This window comes from Melanostigma gelatinosum (genome assembly GCF_949748355.1).
Source record: "Melanostigma gelatinosum genome assembly, chromosome: 6".
Taxonomy (NCBI): domain Eukaryota; kingdom Metazoa; phylum Chordata; class Actinopteri; order Perciformes; family Zoarcidae; genus Melanostigma; species Melanostigma gelatinosum.
Genome location: NC_136639.1, coordinates 2,431,138 through 2,457,815, shown reverse-complemented (window position 1 = coordinate 2,457,815; position 26,678 = coordinate 2,431,138). Strand labels below are relative to the sequence as shown.

The 26,678-nt window shown below is 42.5% G+C and overlaps 2 protein-coding genes across 4 annotated transcripts in view; one reads left to right on the top strand and one right to left on the bottom strand.

Moving 5' to 3' along the window:
* Window positions 1–257: 257 nt before the first annotated feature.
* On the bottom strand, window positions 258–4,221 carry ptgesl (prostaglandin E synthase 2-like; the record flags this gene model as incomplete). The annotated part of the gene is made up of 7 exons (XM_079269804.1): window positions 258–924; window positions 1,320–1,437; window positions 1,561–1,761; window positions 2,209–2,361; window positions 2,759–2,814; window positions 3,301–3,492; window positions 3,913–4,221. The coding sequence occupies 7 exons, from the start codon at window positions 4,219–4,221 to the stop codon at window positions 793–795; spliced, it is 1,161 nt and encodes a 386-aa protein (XP_079125930.1). The 3' UTR covers window positions 258–792.
* A 1,648-nt stretch (window positions 4,222–5,869) lies between these two features.
* The window catches only part of LOC306778696 (ral guanine nucleotide dissociation stimulator-like), a gene marked incomplete at its 5' end in the record, with an annotated part of 51,405 nt that continues 30,596 nt past the window's right edge, over window positions 5,870–26,678 (top strand). Inside the window, one exon of one of the 3 annotated variants that reach the window (XM_079270337.1) lies at window positions 5,870–6,026. In XM_079270337.1, the coding sequence (XP_079126463.1) occupies window positions 6,006–6,026 (21 nt within the window). Of the gene's footprint in view, window positions 6,027–14,554; window positions 14,651–25,122; window positions 25,259–26,678 lie in introns of those variants that run through there. The other 2 variants (XM_079270336.1, XM_079270335.1) reach the window with 2 other exon arrangements.

Here is a 26,678-nt window from a genome sequence, read left to right as displayed (position 1 = left end):
TAAATCCGAAAGTATCCGACTTTAAACAAACTTATCCGAGTCAACTGGACCAAAATATCTTAATTGGTTAACTAAAGTCCGAGGTTTAGAAGATAAAACCTTCATATTTATCGGCAAAAATTGGAGCAGGAACTGATTTTTACTTTTCATAAATACAAGCAGCACTTGAGTCTTTGCGGGAGCCAAAAACCAAAGAACCGGTGGTCGAGACCATAAAACCATGTTCATTCACAAAGAATGAAGACATTATGAAGACTAGTGTGTGAACAGGTTTTTATTTGGTCGTGGTGAAGACTGAAAGTATTTGAGTTAAGCTTTTATTGTGAGTCTTTAATTCAGAGTCTGGAAATGTGTAAAGAAATACATTTCTAGATCTGCATAGAAACTCTGCAGACTGAAGTATTAAAGGGACAATTCGTGAGATTTTCAGCTCCATGTAGTGAAAAAAAAGGGGGGAAATTAACAGAATCACTGCTTGAAAGATAAACTTCTTTATTTAATTTGTTGCAGTTCCTACAGCTCACCAGTAGAGGCCAGTAAAACGCCTCTAAAACCAGGCCGGTTGGATAATTCCTCCACAGCAGCAGCTTAATTAAATGGTCAAATCAGATATAAGGCTACAGTATTTATGCGTTTCATCTCTTCATCGACATAAACGGCTGCAGGTTTGAATCCATTCGTTTATCAGGGATTCTCAAACCCCTTTCACAATAAAAGCGGGTCTTCTTGCTTCCCGGTCTCCGTCCGTCTTGGCAGTTTACCGTTTAGTCTCTCCGGTGTTCTTTCACTGGTTCACGCGTCGCGGCCCTCGTGGTTGAGCGACGCCCTCTCCATACGTCTGTACCAGTGTTTGACCTTCGTGTTCACCATCATGTCGTCAAACGCCTGCAGGCCGTCCATCACTCTGAGCACGCCGAACACCGCCTGCGGAGGACACAGTTCAACCAAAACACGCTCTGTTCACCAGGAAGACAATAAAAGATAGAAAATAAATCGTCGTTGAATGAATCGTGTTCATCGTCTGTACGGTGGCCGTTAAAGGACATTTTAAGCCTCAGAATCTGACATTTTACAGACTAGTAATGAATTAATGAATCAACATGTTTTATCCCAAAAGCCTGAAGTTTGTACGTGACTGTACATTAACTTTATCTACTTCTAACGGGTTTACTACGTTTAAATCTCCGTGCAACCTTTCTACCAAATTATACATATTTTATTATATCTTTGATCCCTTTATTTAAACTTGCGCACTATTTTATGTCTTAGATTCTTTGTATGTATTATTATTTAACGATGACAGACAGACGTGTCCTCACCAGGTCGGCCAGGTTGGGACGATCTCCTCCCATGAACTTCCTCTTCTTGCCGATGGCTGCCACCCAGTCGTTGACGGCCTTGTAGAGGTCCTGCCTCACGTCGTCCTGCAGCTCGTATCTGTTTACCCAAGGAGAAGAAGAATCACTACTTTGACCTCCAAAATAAAAGATCTGTCATTAAAAACATTCACAAACACAACGGAGACAGTTTAGAGCTAAACCCGTTTAAAGGATTCCTCACCGACTCTTCAGCCGCTTGGCGATGAGAAACATGGCGGCGGCGCCGACATATTTGGCGAAGAATCCTTCGTAGGTGCTGAACTTTCCCTCACGCACGATGTAGTCGAAGGAGGCCAGGGCCTCGCCGGTGGTCCGGTACACGTTGGGAGATATGAGATGCACGAGCCAGTCGTCGACCCACTGACGCCACTTCATCTCCTCTCTGAACACAAACCAGTTTCAACACAGTTTAACTGTTTTTACAGGTGTGCAACGCAGCCATTGGACGACAGCAGCCTTTCAAAATAAGAGTATGCAGACGACCACACTACTGAGTATACCAGAGAGAGATTTAAGAGATCTTACTTTCACAAATAAAATAAATAAAAGTGATGCATTTTGCACTTACATTTTAAGAGGCGTTTAAAGAATCTCAACAGATGAATAAGAACTGGAAAACATTTGAACACTTAAACTGCACGCAGCCGCCTGAAGAGGTTAAAACTCTCTCTGCACATACTGAAACATCGAGGCAGGTTTATCAACGTGGAGGTCAGTCAATGAGGAGGGTGACATTTATATTGACAGAAACACACTAATGACGCCACGCTGTTATTGTGACCTGCCGACATTAATGAGGATCCGGTCTGGGACCAGAACCAGGACTCACTTCTGCATCTCCTTCTCTGGGTAGAGCGCCGTGGCCTCGGCCTCGCCCAGCATCACCCAGTACTTGTTGGAGTACTCGGTCACCTCCTTCCCGCGGTCGTTCACAGACTTCATCTCCGGGTAGCAGCGAAGGATGTCCGACACGTTTTTGTCCCTGGACGACAAAACTTTCACATTTAAAGGGCCAGCGCACCCAAACACACCGTATATTTCCTCCCTTACCTCTAGTGCTGGACACGCGTGCATCATAATTTGGGTTTTATTTGCCCGGGCAATTTTAGAAAAGTAACTTTATTGAATCTGCTCATTATTGTCTTGATAAATCGCCTTTTAAATTTTCTAAAATGTATGAAAATAGTGAAAAACGGGCGTTCTAATTCCCCACAGTCAAAGGTAACGTCTTCAAGTGTGTTTTATTAACCCGACCAACCAAAACCCAAAAGATCTTCAGTTTACCGTCATGTATGATGAAGAAAAGCACAGAAATCTCACATTTATGAAGCTGGAACCAGCTCACTTTTGACATTTATACTGTAAAAAAAATGACTCACTTGCTGAATAAATAAGTCTTGAGGGAGCTGATGATGACAGACGAGTCGTTCAGTTGCTGCAGAGAGAAAAGACAAAAAGACACAGAGGGTTTATTTAAGAGGTTGCCATCTTGGATTACGGCCATCGCCGTGTTGTTTTTTTTGCAACCAGTGAACGGGAAGTGACCATATATGGACTGAGGAGGAGTGATGTAGAGATGCCGTATGAGTCTCTTGTAGAGACCTGTCAATCACCGTGTAGCCCCGCCCTAAAGCATCCCCTGCTTTATGGTCTGTGTGACTCTAAATGGACCATAATGTACTAAATGAACATCATGCTGTATTGAAGAAGACTTGAAACTAGAGATTGAGATCATAAACTCATGTTTACAATGTTTACTGAGGGAATAAATCAAGAGAGAAGTAGAGTCATTTTCTATAGACTTCTATACAACCAGAGGAGTCGCCCCCTGGTGGTCAGCAGAGATAATGCAGCTTTAACACATGAAGCATTGACTTCACTCAGCAGAACCGGAGGTGAAGAAACATTTTGTCAGTCTTACCACATCGCTATCCACCATCAGGATGGGCACTTTTCTGTAGACCGACCACTTGATCTCCTTCCTCATCACCGGGTTCACCTCCACGATCTCGTACGGCAGCCCGTGGTAGTCCAGGAAGGCTCGCACCTTACTGCAGAACGGACAGGTCTTGTACTGGTACAGGGTCAACGCCAGACCTCGTCCTCCTGAGACCTGGAGCGAGGCAGAAGAGGAGAGATGATGCAGGTCTGACGTACACTAATATAAAGTGGCTGTTTTTGTATATTTATTTATGTACAAATGCAAAGTAAGTAAAGCTGCCAAACTTGAGTAAAAGTACAATATATTCCTCTGAATTGTAGTAGAGTAGAAGTATAAAGTTGCAAACAATTGAAATACTAAAGTACAACTAGCCGACTTTAAAAGTATTTGAGTAAATGTACCTAGTTACATGGCACTACTACTAACTAGTAACTTAATCTGTCAATACTAAACGTAGTTGGAGTGAAGGACTTAGTTCAGGTGACCCTGTCAGCAGAAGTTAGGTAACACTGGAGCTCCGGAACCAGCAGAGATCAACGGGACACCGGCTCACAGTGTGACCGCGTTAGAGGCTCTGGAGAGCGGACTCACCTTAGTCTCCTCCTCGGCCAGGTGGTGCTGCTGAAACCTGTACTTCACAGTCTGGTATAAACCCAAACCTCCACCGAGCAGGACGACGGTGCAGCCCAGCACCCTGGACCGGTACCCTCCGGTCTGCAGAGAGGACAGCAGATTGGACCGGTACCCTCCGGTACCGTATGTCCTCCTGGACCCGCGAGCGCTCACATTCCCCACCAGAAAGGAGGCTGGAGACTCCAAAATACTACCGCCGACCTTACGGAGCGCTCTGGTGGTGCAGGCGGCCGCCATGTTGGATTTACATAAAGTACCAGAATGCATCGCGGGGGAGAGGATACGTTTCTGTGCCCCTGAGAAAATAGGCCATTAAATAAAGGTCTGTGGAGGAATACAGGTAAATATATGTTTTAACTACAATTTACAAGGTCTGGAATCATAAGTACAGTCTTCTCATTATTACGAACATTAAGGAGGAATGTGGATTTGTTAAGGCCGTTTCAAAATAGTATAAAAACAGATTTAAAAGCATATATTTTGTTTGTTTACGTCTCTTTAAAAGAAAATTAAAGGTATGCTATTCAATACTTAAAAATAAGTATTTTGTTTGTTTATTTTCATATAACACCTTGGCCAGACTCTACAGACAATAAATAGCCTTTTGGCTAATTCTAGATTTAATCATGTGGATCTATTATTTTGCACTGCCCCTTCTCTCCAATAAACTAAACTTAATGTCAATATTATATGTAAAACATGAATTGAAAAAACTAATCAATCGTTATAACTAAAGTCTTGCTGTCATTGTTATTTGTAAGGATGAATGTAACATTGTTACAATCGTCTTGAAATAGTAAAGAAACATGCATAAAAGTGCATATTTTGTAAAATTTCTAATTTCTTTTTTCTACTTATTAATACATTTTAGAATTAAAATTAAAAAATTCTTTTAATTTAAAAACATATGTTTATTTATATTTATATGTAAATGATTAAAAGCTTGAATTTTGTATCTCATATTATGTATGTATTCTATTTATCATTTGCTAGAATTAAAATTATATATTCAATATACATTTGGTGGGGTGTGTTCTCCTTTTTAAGGATGAATATAAAATTGTTACAATCGTTTTGAAATCGTCAAAACATATTTGTTATTATTTCTAATTTGTTGCTTCCACTTAATTCAGTTTAGAATTAAATGGAATGCATTTTTTTGAATTCTTTTTTAATTTAAGAACGTTTTATTGATACATGTGTGAATTAATAAAAGCTTGAATTTGTTTTGTATTTTTATTTTATATTATTCATGTATTATATTTATTATTTGTTAGAATTAAAAGTATATATTACATTACAGATATATTACATTATAATATACATTGAGGTGTGTTCAAGTGCGTCCAATGTCTCGCCTCCTTCTACGTCTTGTGGTGAGTTCACAGAGCGTCGTTATTCTGAGACACACTTTCACTATCCGCCCGCAACAGCAGCAGCAGCAGCAGCGTCTTGTCTTCAGCAGCATCCATTTAAGCATCAAAATCAGCCACATCTTCTCCGGAGTCTGACCACTCTTCTCCGGGATGTCGTCGTCGTGCGAGCAACGGGCGCGGATTTAGTCGGAGACTTTTCCGTTGTATTTATTCATTAAAAAAAAATTGGACTTGAACACAGCGGACCAGCTATGGGCGAAGAGCAGACAAATAAAACATTTTTTTGCTGAGATTTAGCTTGCTAGCACACTAACGTTAGCTTAGCCCTTAGCACGCTAACTCAGCTAGCCATTGGTTGTTTTTTTTCCTCCATGAATACACCGCCCGTTAATCTCCTTTTTATATTAATGTGGAGACACACTGGAGCCAGTGAGGAACATTTATCTCAAGGATAAAATAAAGCACCGTAAAGCTGTCTTGCTAGCCTCCCAGCTAGTTAGCTTCAAAAAACCGTTATTTTTCTTTTTTCGGGGTATTATTATTTTTTCTTCTTCTTCTTCTCTCTCTTGCTTCATCCGTGAAGAAGAAGATGCCGACAGAGGAGGAGTGTGTCTGAACGGGAGGACGTGAACTGGACACAAACACTCTCTCCATGAAGGTCATGATACTGAGAGAATGATCATGCTGGAAAAACAGGTAAGAAATTCATCTGTTCTTTAAATGGCACACCTGAGCTCATTTGCATATTCAGTAATTAGGGGCGTGACTTAGACCTGCTTTAACAGATTGACGATTTGTGCAGCAATTCTTCAGGTGATCAATACTCAATATCTCTTAATGACACATATTTACCATCGTTATAACCTTTCTTCCTCTCTCTGTCTGTCTCTGTCTCTCTCCCTCTCTCTGTCTGTCTCTCGCGCTCTCTTTCTGTCTCTCTTTCTGTCTCTCTTTTCTCTCTTTTCTCTCTCTCTTTTATATAATTGTATATTGAATATATTTGTTGTTTTTTTATTTTATTATTGTTGACAATATGATAACATCACATTTGGAGCTTGTGATGCTTTGATATTTTGTGGACTAATAATGTATTCATAATATAAATACTTGTTAGTTACACCCCTAAAATAAGCTTAAAAACAATATAGTTTATTCCATATAAAAATGCAGTGTTAGTAGTAATGTAAACATCTGTTCAGACTTATTCATCATGGTATCAATTAATAAACTAGCATCGGCCAAAAAGGGCATGAAAAAGTGCAGAAACCAATTAATCAATTAAGTGTGAGGAGGTTGGAGGTTTGATGAAACTCACTCAAATTGTATCTATGTGAAGTCCCAGTGCATGCTGGGATATATATACTTTTGAGTTTTTCAGCTGCGTGTGAGTTTGGGAAAGTTGTTTCTTCCACTCTTGATATTTACTTATTATTATATACGCGCTTTATTCACCTATTCTGTTGCTCCATGTCAGTTTCCTGTCGCTTCTGTCTGCTCTGTATAGACGGGTTTAGACTCACATCCAGAGGGCAGAACCTTCTTCCCTGCTCTGGTTTAGTCCCAGTCCTAGTTGACAGCGAGTCGATGGAGTTGTCTCTCAGCTGCAGACGGATTGCCGCTGTGGTGCCGCTCCGCTCGGAAGCTTTCCCCATAGTTGTCTGTAGGAATGCTGCTTGCTTGCCAAATGCTTGCTACTGCGGTGACGCTCGCTTGCAGTTGTTGTGCAGTAAACTGCACCGACCGTAGGAAAGATGGATGAAAACATGTTTAATATTATGAGGCGGTCACGTGTCTTTGACGTGGCAGTTAGTAAGGCTGGAATCTACTTAAAGCTGCTACAAGGAACTTTTAGTGTTGATTCTGTTGGTCCCTGAGGACTAAAGCTGTAGTGTCTCTGAGCACCAGAGTCTCTTTAGAAAACCTCTCATGTTACTGCTGCAGGTCTGACAGTCTGCCCCTCTCAGTGCTGGTTCTGGTTCTCCCGTGCCCCCCTTCCCTCCAGCGGGTCCAGCAACACGTTCTGGGTCTCCAGCAGCTTGGTGTCGGTGTTGGCTCCCAGAGAGGAGAAGCTCTGCTCCTGGAGGAGGAGGCGCTGCTGCTCCTCCCTCCGGAGCTCCGGATCTATGTCTGTCCACGGTGGACCGGTCTCTGCTGGAGGATCTGGGTCTGTCCACGGTGGACCGGTCTCTGCTGGAGGATCTGAGTCTGTCCACGGTGGACCGGTCTCTGCTGGAGGATCTGGGTCTGTCCACGGTGGGCCGGTCTCTGCTGGAGGATCTGGGTCTGTCCACGGTGGGCCGGTCTCTGCTGGAGGATCTGGGTCTGTCCACGGTGGGCCGGTCTCTGCTGGAGGATCTGGGTCTGCCACGGTGGACCGGTCTCTGCTGGAGTATATAGATGTGTAACTCATGACACCTTCGGATATCTAGGAGCCGGTTCTCAAGGGGAACCGATTCTGGATTCCCATCTCTAGCGGTTTCCCCGTCCAACTGACAGATGGTCTGATTATTTTCCTATTTGTCGGGTGGCGCCTGCTAAATGAACTTCTTCTTGTACACCAACATTTATGACACTGAAAGGTTTATTCCAACACAAGTAAACGCGATGAATCGGTCTTAAAGGTCTTTGTTTAAAACACAGATTTAACCGTCAACAATACTGGATTTCACTGTCAACAACCTTTTCTTCTTTTCTCCTCCTAAATCCTGTTTGCACTCGCTGGTGTTATTGATGTTTATCCTTCTTTCAAACCATTTCTTTCCCTTTTCTTTCCTCGTACTATTGGAGGAAATGTAGCGGACGCTGTGAGCTTCTTCTGTTCTTGAAGCTCGACTTCACTCCGAACATGTCGGACCTCTTTGTCTGATGGAATGTGACAAGAATCAGACATTGTTTCCTCCAGTTTTTCAGTCCTGAGGGCCTTTTTATTTTGTTTTTGTTCAGAAGCATCAGCTGTGTGTGTGTGTGTGTGTGTGCGTGTTTGTGTGGAGGACGGGCCTGTCCTTGAAGATGTCTCGTCAAAAGCGTTTATTTCTCCCGTGGAGGAATGTACAAACTTGTGTTGCAAAATGCAGGAGCGGTGTAATATTTCCACTTGTTGCTGATTGTTTTCGTGGTCAGCTGTGTGTGTGTGTGTGTGTGTGTGTGTGTTTTACATCCAGAAAAAGACAGTAACATGATTTTATTTGATCAATTCTGTTCAGTTTTTGAAGCGTTTAAGATACAAATCAGTGACAGAAGACATATTAAATCTGTTCAGCTGATCGTCATCTCTGCTCTGAAACACGAGGTAACCGAAATATAAAGAAAGACATTTTATTTTTAAGATGCAGGTTAAAGTCTGATCCAAAAACATTGGATCTCGTGTGATTTTCTTTTCAATATTATTGAAGAAATGATTGTGACTCATGTGGTTTTCAAGAGATCAATCGTCCTGTCGATATTTATATCATAATATGAGCTTCAAAACAAAATGTTGGCATTTTATCAACATTATCGCTTGTATTTAGCACAACGATTTCATCTGTTTTAACATGACAATTACCAGACAGGTTACGGCCTGCAGGTTACAGCCGGGCTTCCTGTCCTGGCCGGGTATCTGAGGAGGAGGAGGAGGAGGAGGATGAGAAGGATGATGATGAAGAGGAGGAGTTGGTCTTATTTAGCCCCGTGACGAGCTGGCTTTGCCTCTCTGTTTCCATGACTACAGTATCCAACCGTGGGACGTCTTCTGAATGTGAAAACAGATCCCAGTGGTTCTTCTTCTTCTTCTTCTTCTTCTTTTACTGCAACAGCACTTCATCTTCACTCTCACTGTACTTTTTACATAAATCACGACCACGTCGAGCATCATTAGCATGTGAATATCGGGGGGGTTTGGATTCTGCCTTTTGTTTGAATCCTCCTGAGAGACTACACAGGACCTGGACCTGGACCTGGACCTGGACCTGTTAGAGCCAATAGCTCACCTAAAGCAAAATACTAAGAAGCCAAGTGAAAAAGAGAGAGAAGCTCTCTTTAGACCATCGTTGTGTTTGTATATTTCCCCAAAGACCAAAGCGTGGATGTTTGAACGGAGCTCAGTTTAGGAGGATCAGTTTGGTACGTTTAGGTCTTTAGGAGGATCAGTTTGGTACGTTTAGGTCTTTAGGAGGATCAGTTTGGTACGTTTAGGTCTTTAGGAGGATCAGTTTGGTACGTTTAGGTCTTTAGGAGGATCAGTTTGGTACGTTTAGGTCTTTAGGAGGATCAGTTTGGTACGTTTAGGTCTTTAGGAGGATCAGTTTGGTACGTTTAGGTCTTTAGCAGGATCAGTTTGGTACGTTTAGGTCTTTAGGAGGATCAGTTTGGTACGTTTAGGTCTTTAGGAGGATCAGTTTGGTACGTTTAGGTCTTTAGGAGGATCAGTTTGGTACGTTTAGGTCTTTAGGGGGATCAGTTTGGTACGTTTAGGTCTTTAGGAGGATCAGTTTGGTACGTTTAGGTCTTTAGGAGGATCAGTTTGGTACGTTTAGGTCTTTAGGGGGATCAGTTTGGTACGTTTAGGTCTTTAGGAGGATCAGTTTGGTACGTTTAGGTCTTTAGGAGGATCAGTTTGGTACGTTTAGGTCTTTAGGAGGATCAGTTTGGTACGTTTAGGTCTTTAGGAGGATCAGTTTGGTACGTTTAGGTCTTTAGGAGGATCAGTTTGGTACGTTTAGGTCTTTAGGAGGATCAGTTTGGTACGTTTAGGTCTTTAGGAGGATCAGTTTGGTACGTTTAGGTAGGGCTGGGCGATATGGCCTAAAAAAAAAATCTCCGATTTTTTTACAAAAAATCCGATTCACGATTTAAATCGATTTTTTTCCCCCAAAATTTTTTGCAGATGACAGAAGCTGTTGAAAACATTTTTTTCTTTTATTTTGTGATGATTTTCCCAAGTAGGTTGATAAAAATAAAGTGCAAACAAAACCTGAACATTGTAGAAAGGTGCCTGTAGTATACAAAAAGTATTTGGTCACTCTTTTGTTTCCCTGAATCATTTAAATATAAAATTAAATTAAACATAACATTAAATGGCATTAAATAGTAGCCTTCCATTGTAAACAACTGTGCAAATGTAACTTTTTACAGTAAGCTTTTCTAACTGAATACACTGATACAAACACAGCATGAAATAAAATGTATATGACCCTTTAACATTCACATTTTCAAAAGTGCAACATCTGATCTAACATCAACATAACATATTTTGCACAGTAAATAAGTGCATGTAAACAAAATCAAGTGCATTCACAACATAACCAACAGTATTAAACAGTAGTGCATGTTTTTTCTAAATATTTTTTGCCAGGAAGACAAGCCTGTCTACTACCTCTGGCTTCAGGCATGCACGGTGGCATGTAACAATGCCCCCCCCCCACACACTGAAAAGCCTCTCAGAGGGGGCACTTGTAGCTGGCACAGAGAGGTATTTCTTTGCTAAAGTACTTAGCCTTGGAAAGTTAAGTTGGTGACGCTTCCACCAGTCAAGTGGATCGGTGTCTGGGTCAACCTGCTGGACCACAGGTCAGTTGTTGCGGAGTAGAATGACATCCCCTCCAGCTCCGCAGAGATCCTTTGGCGTGTACTATTGTACAGCCGAGGCAAGGCAACGTCAGAAAAATGTTTACGGCTTGGTAGCACGTACCTGGGGTCCAAAGCTTTGAGACGGTGAATAAACCCCGGCTTTTCCACGGTGTATATGGGCACCATATCTTTTGCGATATACATCGCGACTGCATCCGTGATGGCTTTCCACCGGGCACTCTTCTTCTCATGCGGAGTACAGTTGGTGAATGTCTCCAAAATGCTGGGTTGTTGTTGTGAGGTGGCGGCGGCGGCGGCGGTGACATTGTTTTAGTTTGTAAACAATGCGCGCGCACTCTACTACGGGAACCCAACGGGGGGGAGGGGTGGGGGCGATTTTCTCGATTTTCAATAAAACACATCGCCTTAAAGCACACATTCGAATTAATCGATTAAATCGATTTATCGCCCAGCCCTACGTTTAGGTCTTTAGGAGGATCAGTTTGGTACGTTTAGGTCTTTAGGAGGATCAGTTTGGTACGTTTAGGTCTTTAGGAGGATCAGTTTGGTACGTTTAGGTCTTTAGGAGGATCAGTTTGGTACGTTTAGGTCTTTAGGAGGATCAGTTTGGTACGTTTAGGTCTTTAGGAGGATCAGTTTGGTACGTTTAGGTCTTTAGGGGGATCAGTTTGGTACGTTTAGGTCTTTAGGAGGATCAGTTTGGTACGTTTAGGTCTTTAGGAGGATCAGTTTGGTACGTTTAGGTCTTTAGGAGGATCAGTTTGGTACGTTTAGGTCTTTAGGAGGATCAGTTTGGTACGTTTAGGTCTTTAGGAGGATCAGTTTGGTACGTTTAGGTCTTTAGGAGGATCAGTTTGGTACGTTTAGGTCTTTAGGAGGATCAGTTTGGTACGTTTAGGTCTTTAGGAGGATCAGTTTGGTACGTTTAGGTCTTTAGGAGGATCAGTTTGGTACGTTTAGGTCTTTAGGAGGATCAGTTTGGTACGTTTAGGTCTTTAGGAGGATCAGTTTGGTACGTTTAGGTCTTTAGGAGGATCAGTTTGGTACGTTTAGGTCTTTAGGGGGATCAGTTTGGTACGTTTAGGTCTTTAGGAGGATCAGTTTGGTACGTTTAGGTCTTTAGGGGGATCAGTTTGGTACGTTTAGGTCTTTAGGAGGATCAGTTTGGTACGTTTAGGTCTTTAGGGGGATCAGTTTGGTACGTTTAGGTCTTTAGGAGGATCAGTTTGGTACGTTTAGGTCTTTAGGGGGATCAGTTTGGTACGTTTAGGTCTTTAGGGGGATCAGTTTGGTACGTTTAGGTCTTTAGGAGGATCAGTTTGGTACGTTTAGGTCTTTAGGAGGATCAGTTTGGTACGTTTAGGTCTTTAGGGGGATCAGTTTGGTACGTTTAGGTCTTTAGGAGGATCAGTTTGGTACGTTTAGGTCTTTAGGGGGATCAGTTTTGTACGTTTGCACTATAATGAAACAGAAGTAAAGTGGTCAGAGCAGCATGAGATGTGCGATAAAAACAACCTCAAAAACAAAAAACACGTTTTCTCAGCTCTGAACTGGTTTGTTTTTCACAGTTCAAAGCAAACTTGCTTCCTTTTCTATCAGGGTTTCATCCATTTGGGGTGAAAGCCGTGTGACCTACATACAGTACGACGACTTCGAGACTAGAAATATTATTTTTGAGAGATTGCAGGAGGCAGTTTGGGCCGTCGGTAGGAGAGGAAATGTGTTTGTGATGGACTCTGAATGACTGCTGCTGTGGGGAACCCCTCACCTGCACACAGCATGCAATGACTGAGAAGATCCACTTCACTGTGAAGGTAAACTTGAGGGGGTTCGTTTGCACCTGGACGGTGAAACTCGGATCAAACCAGATGTTGCAGATGTGTACTTTGTACTTTGTACAGGTGTACTTTGTGTACTTCGACATATGGCTGCAAAACAGGACGCATCGATCACATGCTCGTCTACGTATACTTTTAAGGCCATTTCATACATTTCTGTGTCCGCTTTGGTCCGCATTACGTAAATATATGAAAAGCATGTACGCTCCACAAAAAGAACATCACAGAGTGGTTTGATTTGAAGAGAGGTTGTGTGAGGACGTCCACCCTCTAAGGAATACATAGACAGCCAAACAACGCTAGAATGTGCATCACCAACCAGAATGTAGTAACCAGGCGGTAACCTTCGGTTCCTTCAGTGAAGTCAGTGCTTCATGTGTTAAAGCTGCATTCTCTCTAGTGTCCACCAGGGGGCGACTCCTCTGGTTTTATAGAAGTCTGAGAAAATGACTCTACTTCTCTCTTGATTTATTCCCTCAGTAAACATTGTAAACATGAGTTTATGTCTCAATCTCTAGTTTCAAGTCTTCTTCAATACAGCATGATGTTCATTTAGTAAATTATGGTCCATTTAGAGTCACACAGACCATAAAGCAGGGGATGCTTTAGGGCGGGGCTTACTGTGATTGACAGGTCTCTACCAGAGACGTATACGGCGTCTACGTCACTCCTCCTCAGGCCAGAAATGGTCACTTCCTGTTTACTCATTGCGAAAAACAACAACATGGCAATGGCCTTAATCCAAGATGGCGACGGTGAAATCTTTTCTTTTCCACCTTTGGTGACGCTTTTTGGCTTAACACGGTCACTCGTTAAACTGAAACACCTGTGGCTCTGAAGCGGTGGTGATCCTGTCTGAATGCTGCTGGTAACAGTTTTAAGTCAACGTTTAAAGCTTGATAACTCGTCCGGATGTCTGGAGCAAAACAACACTTCTGTTGCCAACATGCGCTCTTTATATTTTTGATGACGTCGGCTGTAAAATAAGTCCTTTTTGAACAGGATGTCTTCACAGTAATTTCAACCGGAGTGTGACTCAATATGAAGCTGTGGGCGACAGCAAACGCCACGAAACAAACATGAGATATCTATGGATAAATGATTGACAGGTGTAGAAACACCACGGCATTGACTTTCTCAACACCATCAAATATTCAACAACGCTCCACAGAGTCTCACGAGCTGGAAGATTTTAATTTCTCCGTTGTTGGTCTCAACAGATAGCCACTAAAGATGTTCTGGTATCCAGCCAGAACGTCTGGTCCAACGTTCAGCAGCAGCATTAATGAGATCTGATTCATGCACCAGCCTCAGAAGCAGTCTCACCCCCCCCCATTGCTTCATCTTTAATGGGCTCACACAGACCGTCTGGGAGCTCCTCTCTTTGATTCCATGGCTGCAGCGTCATGAAACGACTCCTCTCTCTGCACCTGGCTGCATTTCTTCTCTTTCTTCTTGTCCTGCAACGTTTCAGACGAACACACTGCGGTCGCGTCGCTGAGCTCGTTGGGCCGATACCTTCCAGAAGAGGACGGAGAGACGAGAGAGAGGCAGCTGCTGATAGTTAAGACGTTTCCTTGTGAGGGGAGGAAGAGGAGCAGGAGGAGGAGGAGGAGGGAAGGAAACGAGGGGAGTGCAGGGTTTGTTGGTGGCTGGAAAGAGGAAGAGGAAGGAGGTTCCGCTGTTTTGTTTTTTTCGACGCAGTTGTCGGCGAGAGGCAGCGCGAGCAGACGGCTCGGGGAGTTCCTTTTCTTGATTTTTTTATTTTTCATTATTTCTGTATGTTGGTGTTTCGCGGCGGTGCGTTCAGGGCGCAGCATGGAAGACAAGTCTCTGTTCAGTCTGCACAGAGCGCTCGCTCAGCCCGTCAAGATGTGCATGTTCGATTTCCCCGTCACCATCCTGGACGACCTGGTGAGCGCCGCAGAGAGCTGTGTGTGTGTGTGTGTGCGTGTGTGTGTGTGTGTGTGTGTGTGTGTGTGTGTGTGTGGCTGGCTCAGTGCATCATTCCCATCACAAAAAGAGAGTTAAATGTCTGTTTTCGTGCAGTTTTAGCAGACAAAACACTAAATATTATACTTTATAATTAAAATACATATCACCTTAATATCCAGATGTTTGTAGGAATATGTGTGTGTGTGTGTGTGTGTGTGTGTGTGCGTGTGTCTCCAGTTCCGCAGCATGTATATCTTAATGTGTGAGTGTGTACATGTGCAGGCCTGCAGCTGTGTGCTTGTGTTTGTGTACTTATACACATGTAAATGTGTGTGTAGTTATTGTATATATATATGTGTGTGTGTGTGTGTGTGTGTGTGTGTGTGTGTGTGTGTGTGTGTGTGTGTATTGTTTGCGTGGTCCACAGTATAAACACCTGGATGGTTGTTTTCTGGTCCGATCCAGAAGCTGATTTTGCTGCTTTTCTCTACTTGTTTTATTTTTGGGTTTCACACCTCGGACCAATTAACAGCCAATTAGTGCTCGTGAACAAACGTCACATGACTCACTGGAAGTTTAACGAGCTCAGAAACGAGTCAGCGGCCCCTCAGCTAGTAACGTGGGGCCTTGTTCTGTCCTGCTCTGCTCTCTCACCTCACCATGACCCTCTGGTTACCTTCATCATGATGATGATGGTGATGATGATGATGGTGATGATGATGGTGATGATGATGATGTGTTTACCTGGATTTGCTTCTGGCTGTCTGTGTTTAATTGCTCCACATGGGAACATGTTTTAAAAAATAATTGTTCTTCCTCGTCCACGTGGACACAACTCGAGATAAAAACTAATTGATCTTTGCGTGTGTGCGTGTGTGCGTGTGTGCGTGCGTGCGTGCGTGCGTGCGTGCGTGCGTGCGTGCGTGCGTGTGTGCCCTCTGATATTCTGACATGTTTGGTCGTGTCTGTAGTAATAATAATCCCACATGGCCTGATGAACGTGTTCCTGTGTCAGCGTGTTAATAAGTGCTGAGGCTGAAAACAACAGATTTAACGCTGATATGAAACCTGGAGGGTCACAGACGGTTCTCCGTCGTAAACAGATCCGTTTGTTCTTGTTTAACGATTGTATAATGATCTGGAAAATGATCTCATTGAGATTGTTTTGATTGGTCATTTTTACATCATTATTCTCATTTTTAATGATTTTAAAAACATATAAACGTGATCATGGTGTGATTTTTGTGTGAATCTGAACCTGGATCTGTAGAACACGATGTGTAGCTCGAGCCAACGACCTCCTCATATAACCGGTCTTCCTGTGGAGCACCTCAGGTCATGTTGTTAATAATAATATGTAATATTGAATTAGATCTGATGCTCTGCAGTGTGAGACGCGTTCTCACCCGATTGTGTTTCTGGATTCCTCCTCTGGAGTTCACATGGAGTCTCTCGTCCTCTGCTGGTTCTGGTTGAGATGAAGTCCAGGCTGGTGGTGTTGGTTTATTTCGACATTAAAGTGAAACCACAAGTCTTCTGTGGCTCTGGAGGAGCTTCGTCAAGTCTGATGAAGTCACGGTGAAGTCATCATGTTCTCTAAATACACAGAGTCTGTGTTACAAACACTGTGGAAGATGCTACTGAGTGCATTATGGGAAATGTAGTATCCTGGGTTTTTAGGTGCTGGACCTGGATATAAAATCAGTATTTCTTGTAGAATGTAGTTTTTTTTTGTGAAAACTTGAATGACTACGGTTGCTTTAAGATGTTTTTACAGCAATATAAAATAGATATTACAGAGGGAATTATGATCTGTTTCACTTATTAATGTTTTTAATACACTGCTATTGAATCAATACTCGGTGGTACACAAGTTCAGGTCTTGCAATCTGTATCGGTCGGGAAGAAATGGAGCAGAGATGTGAGAAGTTGTTGACAGCCAACGACTCTCTAAAGGAAGTGAATGGATGTCTGCAGACTTGTTGATAGCGTGTTGATTCTCTGAGGAAGTATTTTATCACAGCTGCAACATTGAGACAGCTTTTCAACAAACAACTGGAGCACTTTATTCATCAACAATTAGATATGGTGCACAATTACACTCCTGCCCAAGTGTTGTGGGCAGGAGAGCAAATATGCAGATTTTCTTCTTCCTCGAGCAGTTATTGTACCGTCGCTCTTTGCGCCCACTCGGTCCCTGAAGCCCCCCCCCCCCCCCCCCCCCGCCCACAGATGATCTGATCTGGTGCTGATCTGAGTCAGGCCGTCTGAACCGGCAACGAGTCCAAAGGGGATCAAACTGAGAGGCGTAAGTCTAGAAAAGGGCAGAAAAAGGTCAGGAAGCAAGTCGAGGAAGGAGACACAAGGCGGGAAAGCTTCGGCTTACGTAGCACAATAGACAATTTGGCAGAGAACAATGGCTCGAGGGGAGGTGTGTTTACAGTGGGGACACACTGGGGACACACTGGGGACCACTACGGGACACGGAGGGACACGGAGGGACACGGTGTTAGCGACTCGCTACAGACCAAGAAAGATTTCTTCACATTTAGCTTTCTCTTTTCTCAGCTTTCTCTCTGTTGTTGCTTCTCTGACACACAGGTCGCTGGTTAATGAGCTGAAATTGTTCACTGATTTTGCACCATAAAGTGTCGGTCGGTTCTGAAGACAACGAGTTTTAAAATAAAGAAAACATCTGGAGGAGTTACATAGAAGTGAGCTTACCAGACTTCTGTTCTAGAGCTGCACCCAATGTTCTGTTGTTTGGCTTCGGCATGTTTTATGACCTTAATCAACCTAAAAGAAAAAGAAGCCAGAGCCTCACTATGAACTCAGTGATCCATCAGATTAAATGAGTTGGACTTTCTTTGATGGATGTTGCTCGTGAGTCCTGCTTCCCTTTGTTTTTAAAGGCTAAACGACAACGAATATGGATTGAAGCAGAAGCAGACTTTTGGAAATGATAACATTAATCTCTTTTCAATACATATTGATTGTTGGACTTTGAAACGCTCTGAAGTTATTGGAAGTGTTTTGATCACATGAGTCTGAAGCAATCGTACGCAGCCACCACTGGAATCTAACTCTACAAGTAGCATCATGCTAACAAGGTTAGCGTCACCGTTATCTGTAGAGCTGCAGAAATACCCGGTTTTAACGCATTGAATGGAGGTGCTGCGGTACAGCCTATAGCCTGTAGCCCGACTAGCATAGCACACCTGACTGTTGGCGGTCGAGATGCATTCTGGGTAATGTAGTTATTTGAAGGGGAATGAGAAGATTTACTTCTAAACACTATCGACAAACAGAAATCTGCAACAGATCTTATTTGTTTCTCATTTTCATGTGCATAATATTTTAACGTTAAAGGGGTTTAACTTTATGAACATTAATATAGCAGCAAACAACTATTATCTATGTAAAGTTGTAGTGGAGCAATGGTAAACACCGTTAGCGCTGTTAGCACTGTTAGCTAGCAGCCTCCTGCTCCACGTCGCCATGTTGAGAGCCGTTGAGAAGCAATCAAAATGCTCCCAATCTCAGATCTTACACCTTTAATGTAGATTTAGTAGTTTATGTGGCTAAGCCAATAAGACACACAACTCAAGACACATAATTGAAGCAGAACTGGAAGTAGCAAAGCAGACATACAACATTCATTTGTGTACAAAATAGGATTATTTATAATCTGACAGAACTACCTCACAAAACAGAAACAAACAGCCTTTGAAGCGGATAAAATGAAACGGTGAAGCTCGGTTTGACGATGCCGTCGCTCTAATCAATAAAGAAATGCAGAACAATAACAGTAAAAACAACAAACAGCGAGAGGCTGCTTCATGTCTCTCTTCAGCCTGGAGGAGGGTGTTCAGGTTGCCTCTCCGATGCGATCTCCCAGTTGGCTGCCGTTGACACGAAACAGCGTTTTTAAATGCCAGGACCTCGGAGGAGGACCTGAATGGCTCTGCCGGGATAATGGCCGGAGATAAATCCAGAGGCCGTGAGAGGCCGTGAGAGGCCGTGAGAGGCCGTGAGAGGCCGTGAGAGGCCGTGAGAGGCCGTGAGAGGCCGTGAGAGGCCGTGAGAGGCCGTGAGAGGCCGTGAGAGGCAGCTCAGACCGGGTGTGAATGGGAAGCTTCTTCTTGTCTCTGTCCGTTGCTGGGAAACTCTGTCGTGAGGTTTCATTTACCAGAGCAGCAGAAACAGAGCGTGTGTCTGTAAATAGAAAAAATAAAAGGGTCAGGGGGTTTGTTTCAAGTTGATCTTCAGGTAAACCAGATGTTCTTCCACATGCCTTGTGTTCTTCTTTATTTATTGAAAAGTATGAGCGTGCATATTGTACATCCAGACGAGTTATCGAGCTTTAAACATTGATTTACAACAGTAAACAGCATCTGAATGTCTGCTTGTTTCATGTTCGGTTGTCAGAGTCGATATTCCAACAACGGACTCAAGTTCTATCAGGACCGGTTCAGAGCAACGGGTGTTTCAGTTAAATGAGTGACCGTGTTAACTGGTGACTCTCAGCCGAATTCATTCGATGGTTGGTAGATTATAAACACAGATATTTAAAACTGGTTGAAGGTTTTTCACTACGAGCAACCTCGACTCATTCTGCTGAGTCACCAGTTAACACGGTCACTGGTGAAACCGAAACACCAGCAGCGTCTTTGAGAGCTGTTAACCGTGTTGACTACCACTGGACTGTGTGTTAAAGCTGAATCTAGTGGAACCTCTGAGTGTCTTCATGGTGTCTGACGTTCTGTTCATGAACGCAGAGAACAGAGTTGATCATCTCCTGATGTCTCTCTGGTGGAACGTTTCACACATACATGTTTACATCTGGACTCTGAACACTGGACCAGCAGCTGATGTCTTCTACTCTCTGACCTCTTTGTTTCGGTTGAGTTCTCCATCTTTGCTGGTTCTCACATAGCTCCTCAAGCTGTTGCACACAGATGATATCTGGTCACCTGGCAAAGTCAACCACTGATGTGTTCTCTGTGGCTGCTAATATTTCCCTCCTTTAGTGAACCAGGGAAGTCCCTGTGGGTGTCACTGCCTCATCTTTAGCTTTCATTTTCTGTCTGACGGTGCTGAAGTGTCTGAACGTTGCAGCGTTGCTGTTGTTGCAGCGTTGCAGCGTTGCTGTTGTTGCATCACTCCCAGGTTTCACTTCACCTTTGACGGACCTGCTGGACTGACTGCTCTAGTTTCTGGAAACCCCTTTTTTCCTCGGCACAAGTTAATTTTTTCTAGTGTTGCTCCTCGCGTTGTTGACTCAGCTGGTAAAGCAAATATGCTCGAGCAGAGCGGCGGTGGGGGGGGGGGGGGTCCATCCAATCTGCGTTGAGGGGAGTGGGAGCTCCGGAGGACCGGTCATGGGTTTTCAGGACTGTTGGGATCCTGAGATCTCTGCAGCGGTTCTGAGGAGAGTCGTGATGTTGTGCTGGAGCCGGTGGAGCTGTGGACTGCTGCTCAGGACAGGTGTCTGCTGGGACGGGGAGGACTGTTACGGGACAGTCAGGAGGGCGGGCAGACAGGTTTGAGTCATGTTCTCTCTTGTTTTCGGACATTAATCTCTCAGCGTAAAGAAACATGGCCGCTCGGTGTCTCTCTGAGGACACGGAGACGTTACTGTCAGTAGAACTCTGTGGAACCAAAAGGTCTCCGGCCTCAGTCTAACTTCATGTTTTGATCTGTAAAACACTCATGAACGTTTGTCTCTCAGAACCGGCTGAAATAAACCATCTTCATTCACAGAGAATGAAGACATTATGAAGACAGTCGTGTGTGTGAAACACAGAACGCTCCCAAATCACAACCGTCATGGCGAAGAGTGAAACATATTTGTGTTAAGCCTTTATTGTGACACCATTAAAAGTCTGGAAATGTGTAAAGAAATACATTTATAGATCTGCATAGAAACTAAAGTATTAAAGAGACAATTCATGAGATTTTCAGCTCCTAATAATGAAAAATACATTTGCGGGAAATGAACAGAATCGCTGTTTCAAAGACGTTCTAAATTCCACTTTTAATTATTTTGGTTGAGGAGCCGATCAGACTCCTTTAAATGGTTCCATACTCAGTGCTTCAGACGGTTCACAGTGCTCTCAGGACTGTGATACGTACAGAGTGTCCTGGTTAACATGCACGTCGTGTTAACACAGCGTCTGATTTAAGACGGACCTTTGTTGAATGTCAGACACTTTTCTCTCTCCTGACGTCATCACATAGATGTAGAAATGCAACAAAAACATCCTTGAAAAGAAAACGTATGCTGCTGTATCGTCACCACTTGTAGAGCAGATATAAGTATTTATTTACAGACTCGGACTTTGTCCCAAACTTGTGGACTTTAGACTTATTTTCATGTTGACGGCTGTGAGACTCGTCTTAATGTGATTTATTTGACGAGGTGGGGGGTTCAGTTCAGCAGAAAAATAACAAACAATTGCACAATGATCCATTTTATTTGTTTGTTAAGAACACAGCCGTGTCTGTCAGACTAAACCTTTGGTTTGGTGTTGTTGACTTTTTATTATGAAAATAAAGACCAACTTTATTAACTCATTAATTGAATTCATTCACAGAACTGAAACATTTTGTACTTTAGAGATAATCTATTATTCATATGAATGTATTGATTAGTGCAGCTTTAAGACGGCAGCAGAGGAAAACGTGACGCCTTCACATTTAAATGTTTGAACCCTAAACTCATTCAACTAAACACAAGAAGTCTTTCCTGTGACTTCTTCATGAGCAGTCGTTGTTACGCTACATCGATGTTTGATAATCCGTTTATTCTCCGTGTATTAGTTGTGTAACTCCTCCCTCCAAGCTTTTCATTTGTTGGAAACATTGTGCGCCTTGGCAGCAGCCCAGTGCAACCACAGACCTCCACTGGGGCCCAGTGAGCCTCCACTGGGGGCGGAGTGCCTTGCTCAGTGGCGTCCTGGCAGCCCTTTCACAGAAGTAGAAGTAGAGAGTTTTAACCTCCGGGATGGAAATCTTTTGCCACGTTGACGTCCATTTTCTCTCGTCTCTTGCCGGGTGTGGTCGTCCTCTTTTAAATAAACCGCTCTTCGTATCTATTTGTGTTTGAGTGAAGCCGTGTGGTTTGTGAGAGAGGATAAGTAAAGATGGAGGGTTGTTGGCGTCGCTCTCCTCGGGGATCAGTAGAGCATGTTGCAGCAGCACAACATCCTCTGGTATTGATTTCCAGCAGATGGGAGCAGAGCTTAGCTTAAATCACAGCAGACTTAAAGTTGTCCGTTCCTCTGAGCTCGCAGAGATCTCTGGGATTCAGACCGTATGGGTTTATTTATTCCTTACCGGGAGAAGAATACCAGTGTTTGGACTGAGGAGGAGTGACGTAGAGACGCCGTGTACGTCTCTGGTAGAGACCTGTCAATCACTGTGTAGCCCCGCCCTAAAGCATCCCCTGCTTTATGGTCTGTGTGACTCTAAATGGACCATAATGTACTAAATGAACATCATGCTGTATTGAAGAAGACTTGGAAAGTAAACACTGGTGTCTAGCATTAGCATGCTGCTCTGAGTCGTTCCTCCTCGGGTTGTATTACTGGAGTACAGCACAGATCAGACAGGAAGCACTCACATTAAACACTTTTACTCCATGGCAAACTTTCTTTTAGGTTTCGACGTTCTGGTGTCAGGTGCACTGCAATAAGTCTCATTGCAGTTTGATTGATGTGTTCATGTTGACGAGCTGCAGTGTGAGAAAAGACTGACAAACACTCTTTATACTCTTTATACTCTTTATACTCTTTATGCTCTTTATGCCGATCATTCCCAAAGACTGTGTCGCAGGAGTTTATTAGGGCCGCATTTATATCTTTAGTTTACCTTTTAGCCACATGATATCAAATATAATAAACTAGCGTACATTGTGTTTGTTTAACTGTCTGTTGACTCTGCCTAAATGTATTTATTTGGTCTCATTTATAATGTATTTATTGTGTATATCTTCTATCCTTATATGCAAGATTTCATATCTTGATAACGATATATATGACGATATGGCAAGTTTTCTGTTGATCCAATAAATAAATAAATAAAGAGTCTATATGGAATAAAGACATGTTTTTCATAAACTCTTGTGTGAGTTAAAAACTAGTATTTTTGTATTTTCTCATTTGATTTAGAATTAAGTGCAAAATAATCAGATTTTCTGACAAATATTAGTTAGTATTTGCTCGTTATTATCAATTTAGACACAGAATTGTGTATCGCGATATCTGGATGTATGATTCCATTGAAAGAGGATAAATGATCATAACTTGAACAAATAGTTTAATTGACGTCTGACCACCTAATATTTTATTTTCCAGTTTAGATTTAATTTGACTTTCTGTATTTAAGATCTGCTCACGTAAAAACTGTATATTTATACTTTCTGTTTCACAATCAACGCTGTTCTACAGGCCCCTCACCACACACACACACACACACACACACACACACACCCACACACACACACACACACACCAGCAGCTGCAGCCTTCATTGAGTTATGAAGCGCAGCAGCTCGGCCGGTGGAGGTCAGACATGTTTGTAGTTCTATTCGTCTCTCAGCTGGTGCAGCAGATGTTCTCCCTTACAATCTGCTCCATCACTCTCACACCTGTTCTTACAAAAAACAACATATTTGGAAATAAATAACCTTGATTAAAGTCCACCATTACTCATGTGTGAAGGGGCCGGTCTGCTGCCTTCGTTTGCTTTGTCGACATATCTTCCTCTCGTTTGAACCGGCTGGATTAATTAGAGTCGCTAATCATTTTATAAGCTCGGCAGACATCTTATTAAGATGATGGATCTCTTGGTGTGGTGGTTGTTCCTGCTGCTGGCCAGTAGGGGGCAGTGCTGGGTGTCTAACTGACGGAGGCACCTTCATCAGAGATGAGCTCAGATTCTGGATCTTTGAGTTTAGGTGGAGTTTGTTGTTCAGAGTTTTCATGCATTCGTTCTCCTTAGTTTGCTGGTTTATCGTGAACTTTAACTTGTTATTGTTGCTGACCGTCATGAAAGAAGTGCTCATATTTGGTAAATATGTATCTTTTTATGATTACAGCTTTTCACACATGACTTATATGTCATTGTGAATTCATGTGTGTATTGTTATGTTTATTTTTGAATGATAAGTCGATCAAAATTAAACATTTGAGACATCACATCAATTAAAAAAAAAGAAATTCTGACATTTTATAGACCAAAGAAACCAAATGAATCAGTAAATCAAGCAAATAATAGTCAGATTAATCAATAATTAACACAATCATTGGTTGTATTCTTACTCAGATCTTTGCTTCAGAAGAAGTCTAAAGTAAAAGTCATTAAAAATGTTATGATGACAAGTGATGACGGCACCAATTATGCAAAATAAGAATTATAATACATATATACTGCTGTACAAGTACCTTTAAACTGTACTCGAGTCTAGTCATGCAGAGTCAGTGAACTGTACATCATTTCTTCTTCTGTCGTACCAACCTGCTGCCATAGTGAGAGCAGAAACAACACTCACGTCATTTCCCAAAGGCATGACGTAACGCTGCCTTCAGGGACACCTCGTAGATCTGTGACAGAGGACACGTCGTTAGTGTTCACTTAACACAGAGAATAGTTCCCGTTAAGAAACAGAAACGACTTCATTAAATGTCATATGGTACAAATTCATATCAGTGACTTTAAGGAACATAATGATCTATTAGTATTATTATTATTATGATATTCTCATATCATATATAAATGTACATTCAGCATTTTAAATGCATATTCTGAAAAGGGAAAATTTAGTAGGTGGCAAATAAATAAAATAAGTAAATTCTACTGATTTATAGGGAGTAAACCAAATGTGGAAAATGATTATGAGATGTTATATATTCCAAAATTGACTATTGACAATTTGGAGAACAGAAAACTCACAAAAGCAGTTTAAAAAAACGCTAAATAAGTACTGAACATTATGAACACAACAAAACAATAAAGGACAAAACATACAATGTTATAGAGATATTATATATATATATATATATATTTTTTAGAGCCATGTTTATCGGCCATGTTTTCTCAGAATTAATATAAATAGTACTTTAACAAGAGTTAGGGTTATTTACCGAGTCTCTAATATTTCCGAGGTGCCCTGAAGGCAGCACAGGCCTTGGGGGCGTGGTTTAGAAAAGCCCCAGAGTGACTCGTCTAAACGCGTCAGACAGCAGAAGATCCGCAGACAGCAGCACCGACTCTCCGGTTAACAACAAAAAAACACAGATTAAAACAAAACAAAATGTCGCTTCCGTGTTAAGAAAAACAGATTATAACAGTAAAAAAATAAAATAAAAATGTCTCTACCGTCTCCGTGACGGAACTGCTCGGCTCTGCGGGCATCCGTGGTCCATTTCCCGGAGGATGCACACAGAGCAGCCGGTCGAGATGTTTGACTCGTCGTGGAGGGTGCGCAACATTTGGGACGGGGTGAGGATGGAGGTGACGGAGGACCGGAGCCCGGTGGTGCTGCACAGCCTCACGCACCTGGACCCGGACCTCCCGCTGATGGAGGTGAGGTGGGAAGGACTGCAGGTCCGTTAGGTGGTGCAGATTGTTGTGTTGTGATTTAGGAGGACGTCCCGGGACCCGGACTGGTTAGGGTCCAGGGATCAGGATTCCTGGATGATCCTGAACTAATAAGAAATCACTCAAAGTCACAAATAAAAAGGAGTTTAATTTGAGGCCAGTTTCCACCAAGTTATATAATTCTTTTAGAGGTATTAGTACATAGAAACTAATGTTAAAAGCAGATTTGATTCACCAGTTTTATGCATATTTAAACAACTTATAGGAATCCAAAACACACAGTGAATAAGTTCTCATGTATGAGATATGATTTTAAAGCCTTATTATAATAATATAGATGACATTTAAATCAAATGCTGAGTAGCTGGAAAACAAAAGGGATATGTTGTGTTTTAGTTGTGTTTTCACGCTGATGGTGTACTTTATATTACTGCGTACACAGAGTGCTGTAACAGGAGGACTGCTTCTTCTCTGCTGCTCACACGTTCAGTGAAACCTTCCTCTGCAGCCGTCAGTGAGTCATGAGCATTAATACTGCTCATACTGTCCACCACTGACAGTCAGTTTACTGTAGTAAGGATTCAATGACAGGGTATATTAGAGATTTATAATAATAACAATAATAAGAGTTGACAGGGTTTCTATTGTCGAGTAATCAGCTGATTGTTTTGTTGTTGTTTCGCCAATAAAATGTCAATAAATACAAAAAAAGTGAATTTCAGTCCAAAACCTAAAGAGATTTGATTTACAATGATATGAAACAGAGAACTTAATAATCAAATTAGAGAAGCTGGAAATGTGCCTTAAAGTATTAATTCATTAATTTTAGATTTATTTATCCAGGAAAAGGCCTCGTTAGAGAGTCAACATTTTATTTGCAAGAACAAAGACGGCACGTCAAACAAATAGCAACAAATAAAAAAGCATGGATCAGATCTTCAGATATTCCATGACGGTCCGTCCGATAGTTGAGATGTTTTGGGGGAGACCAGCTGACCGCCTTCACTCTGAGCTCATTTCATTTCATAACGTCTTGAATTCTCCTCTTCAAACCCCATGACCCCAAGATACCGTCGCTTATCTGTCCTCATTCTGGTGGATTAAGTGGAAACGTTCTCCAGAACATTCTATCAGATCAGGAGGAGGGAGGATGAGGAATCATATTTAATCGGTCTCGGATCGGACCAGGACCACGTGGATCTGGTCTCCTCGTCTGTTCACTTTACTCTCCGCTCGGTTCCGTCATCGATCTGGACTGATGCATCACAAGCGAGCTTCCCTTTAGAGAGGTAGCTCCAGCTCTAATCTAATCCTCTCCTCTCACACAATTACCTAATGCTTAATCCCCCACACCCAGTCCTGCAGGGGCCGAGTCTCAGAGAGTCTCAGAGAGTCTCAGAGAGTC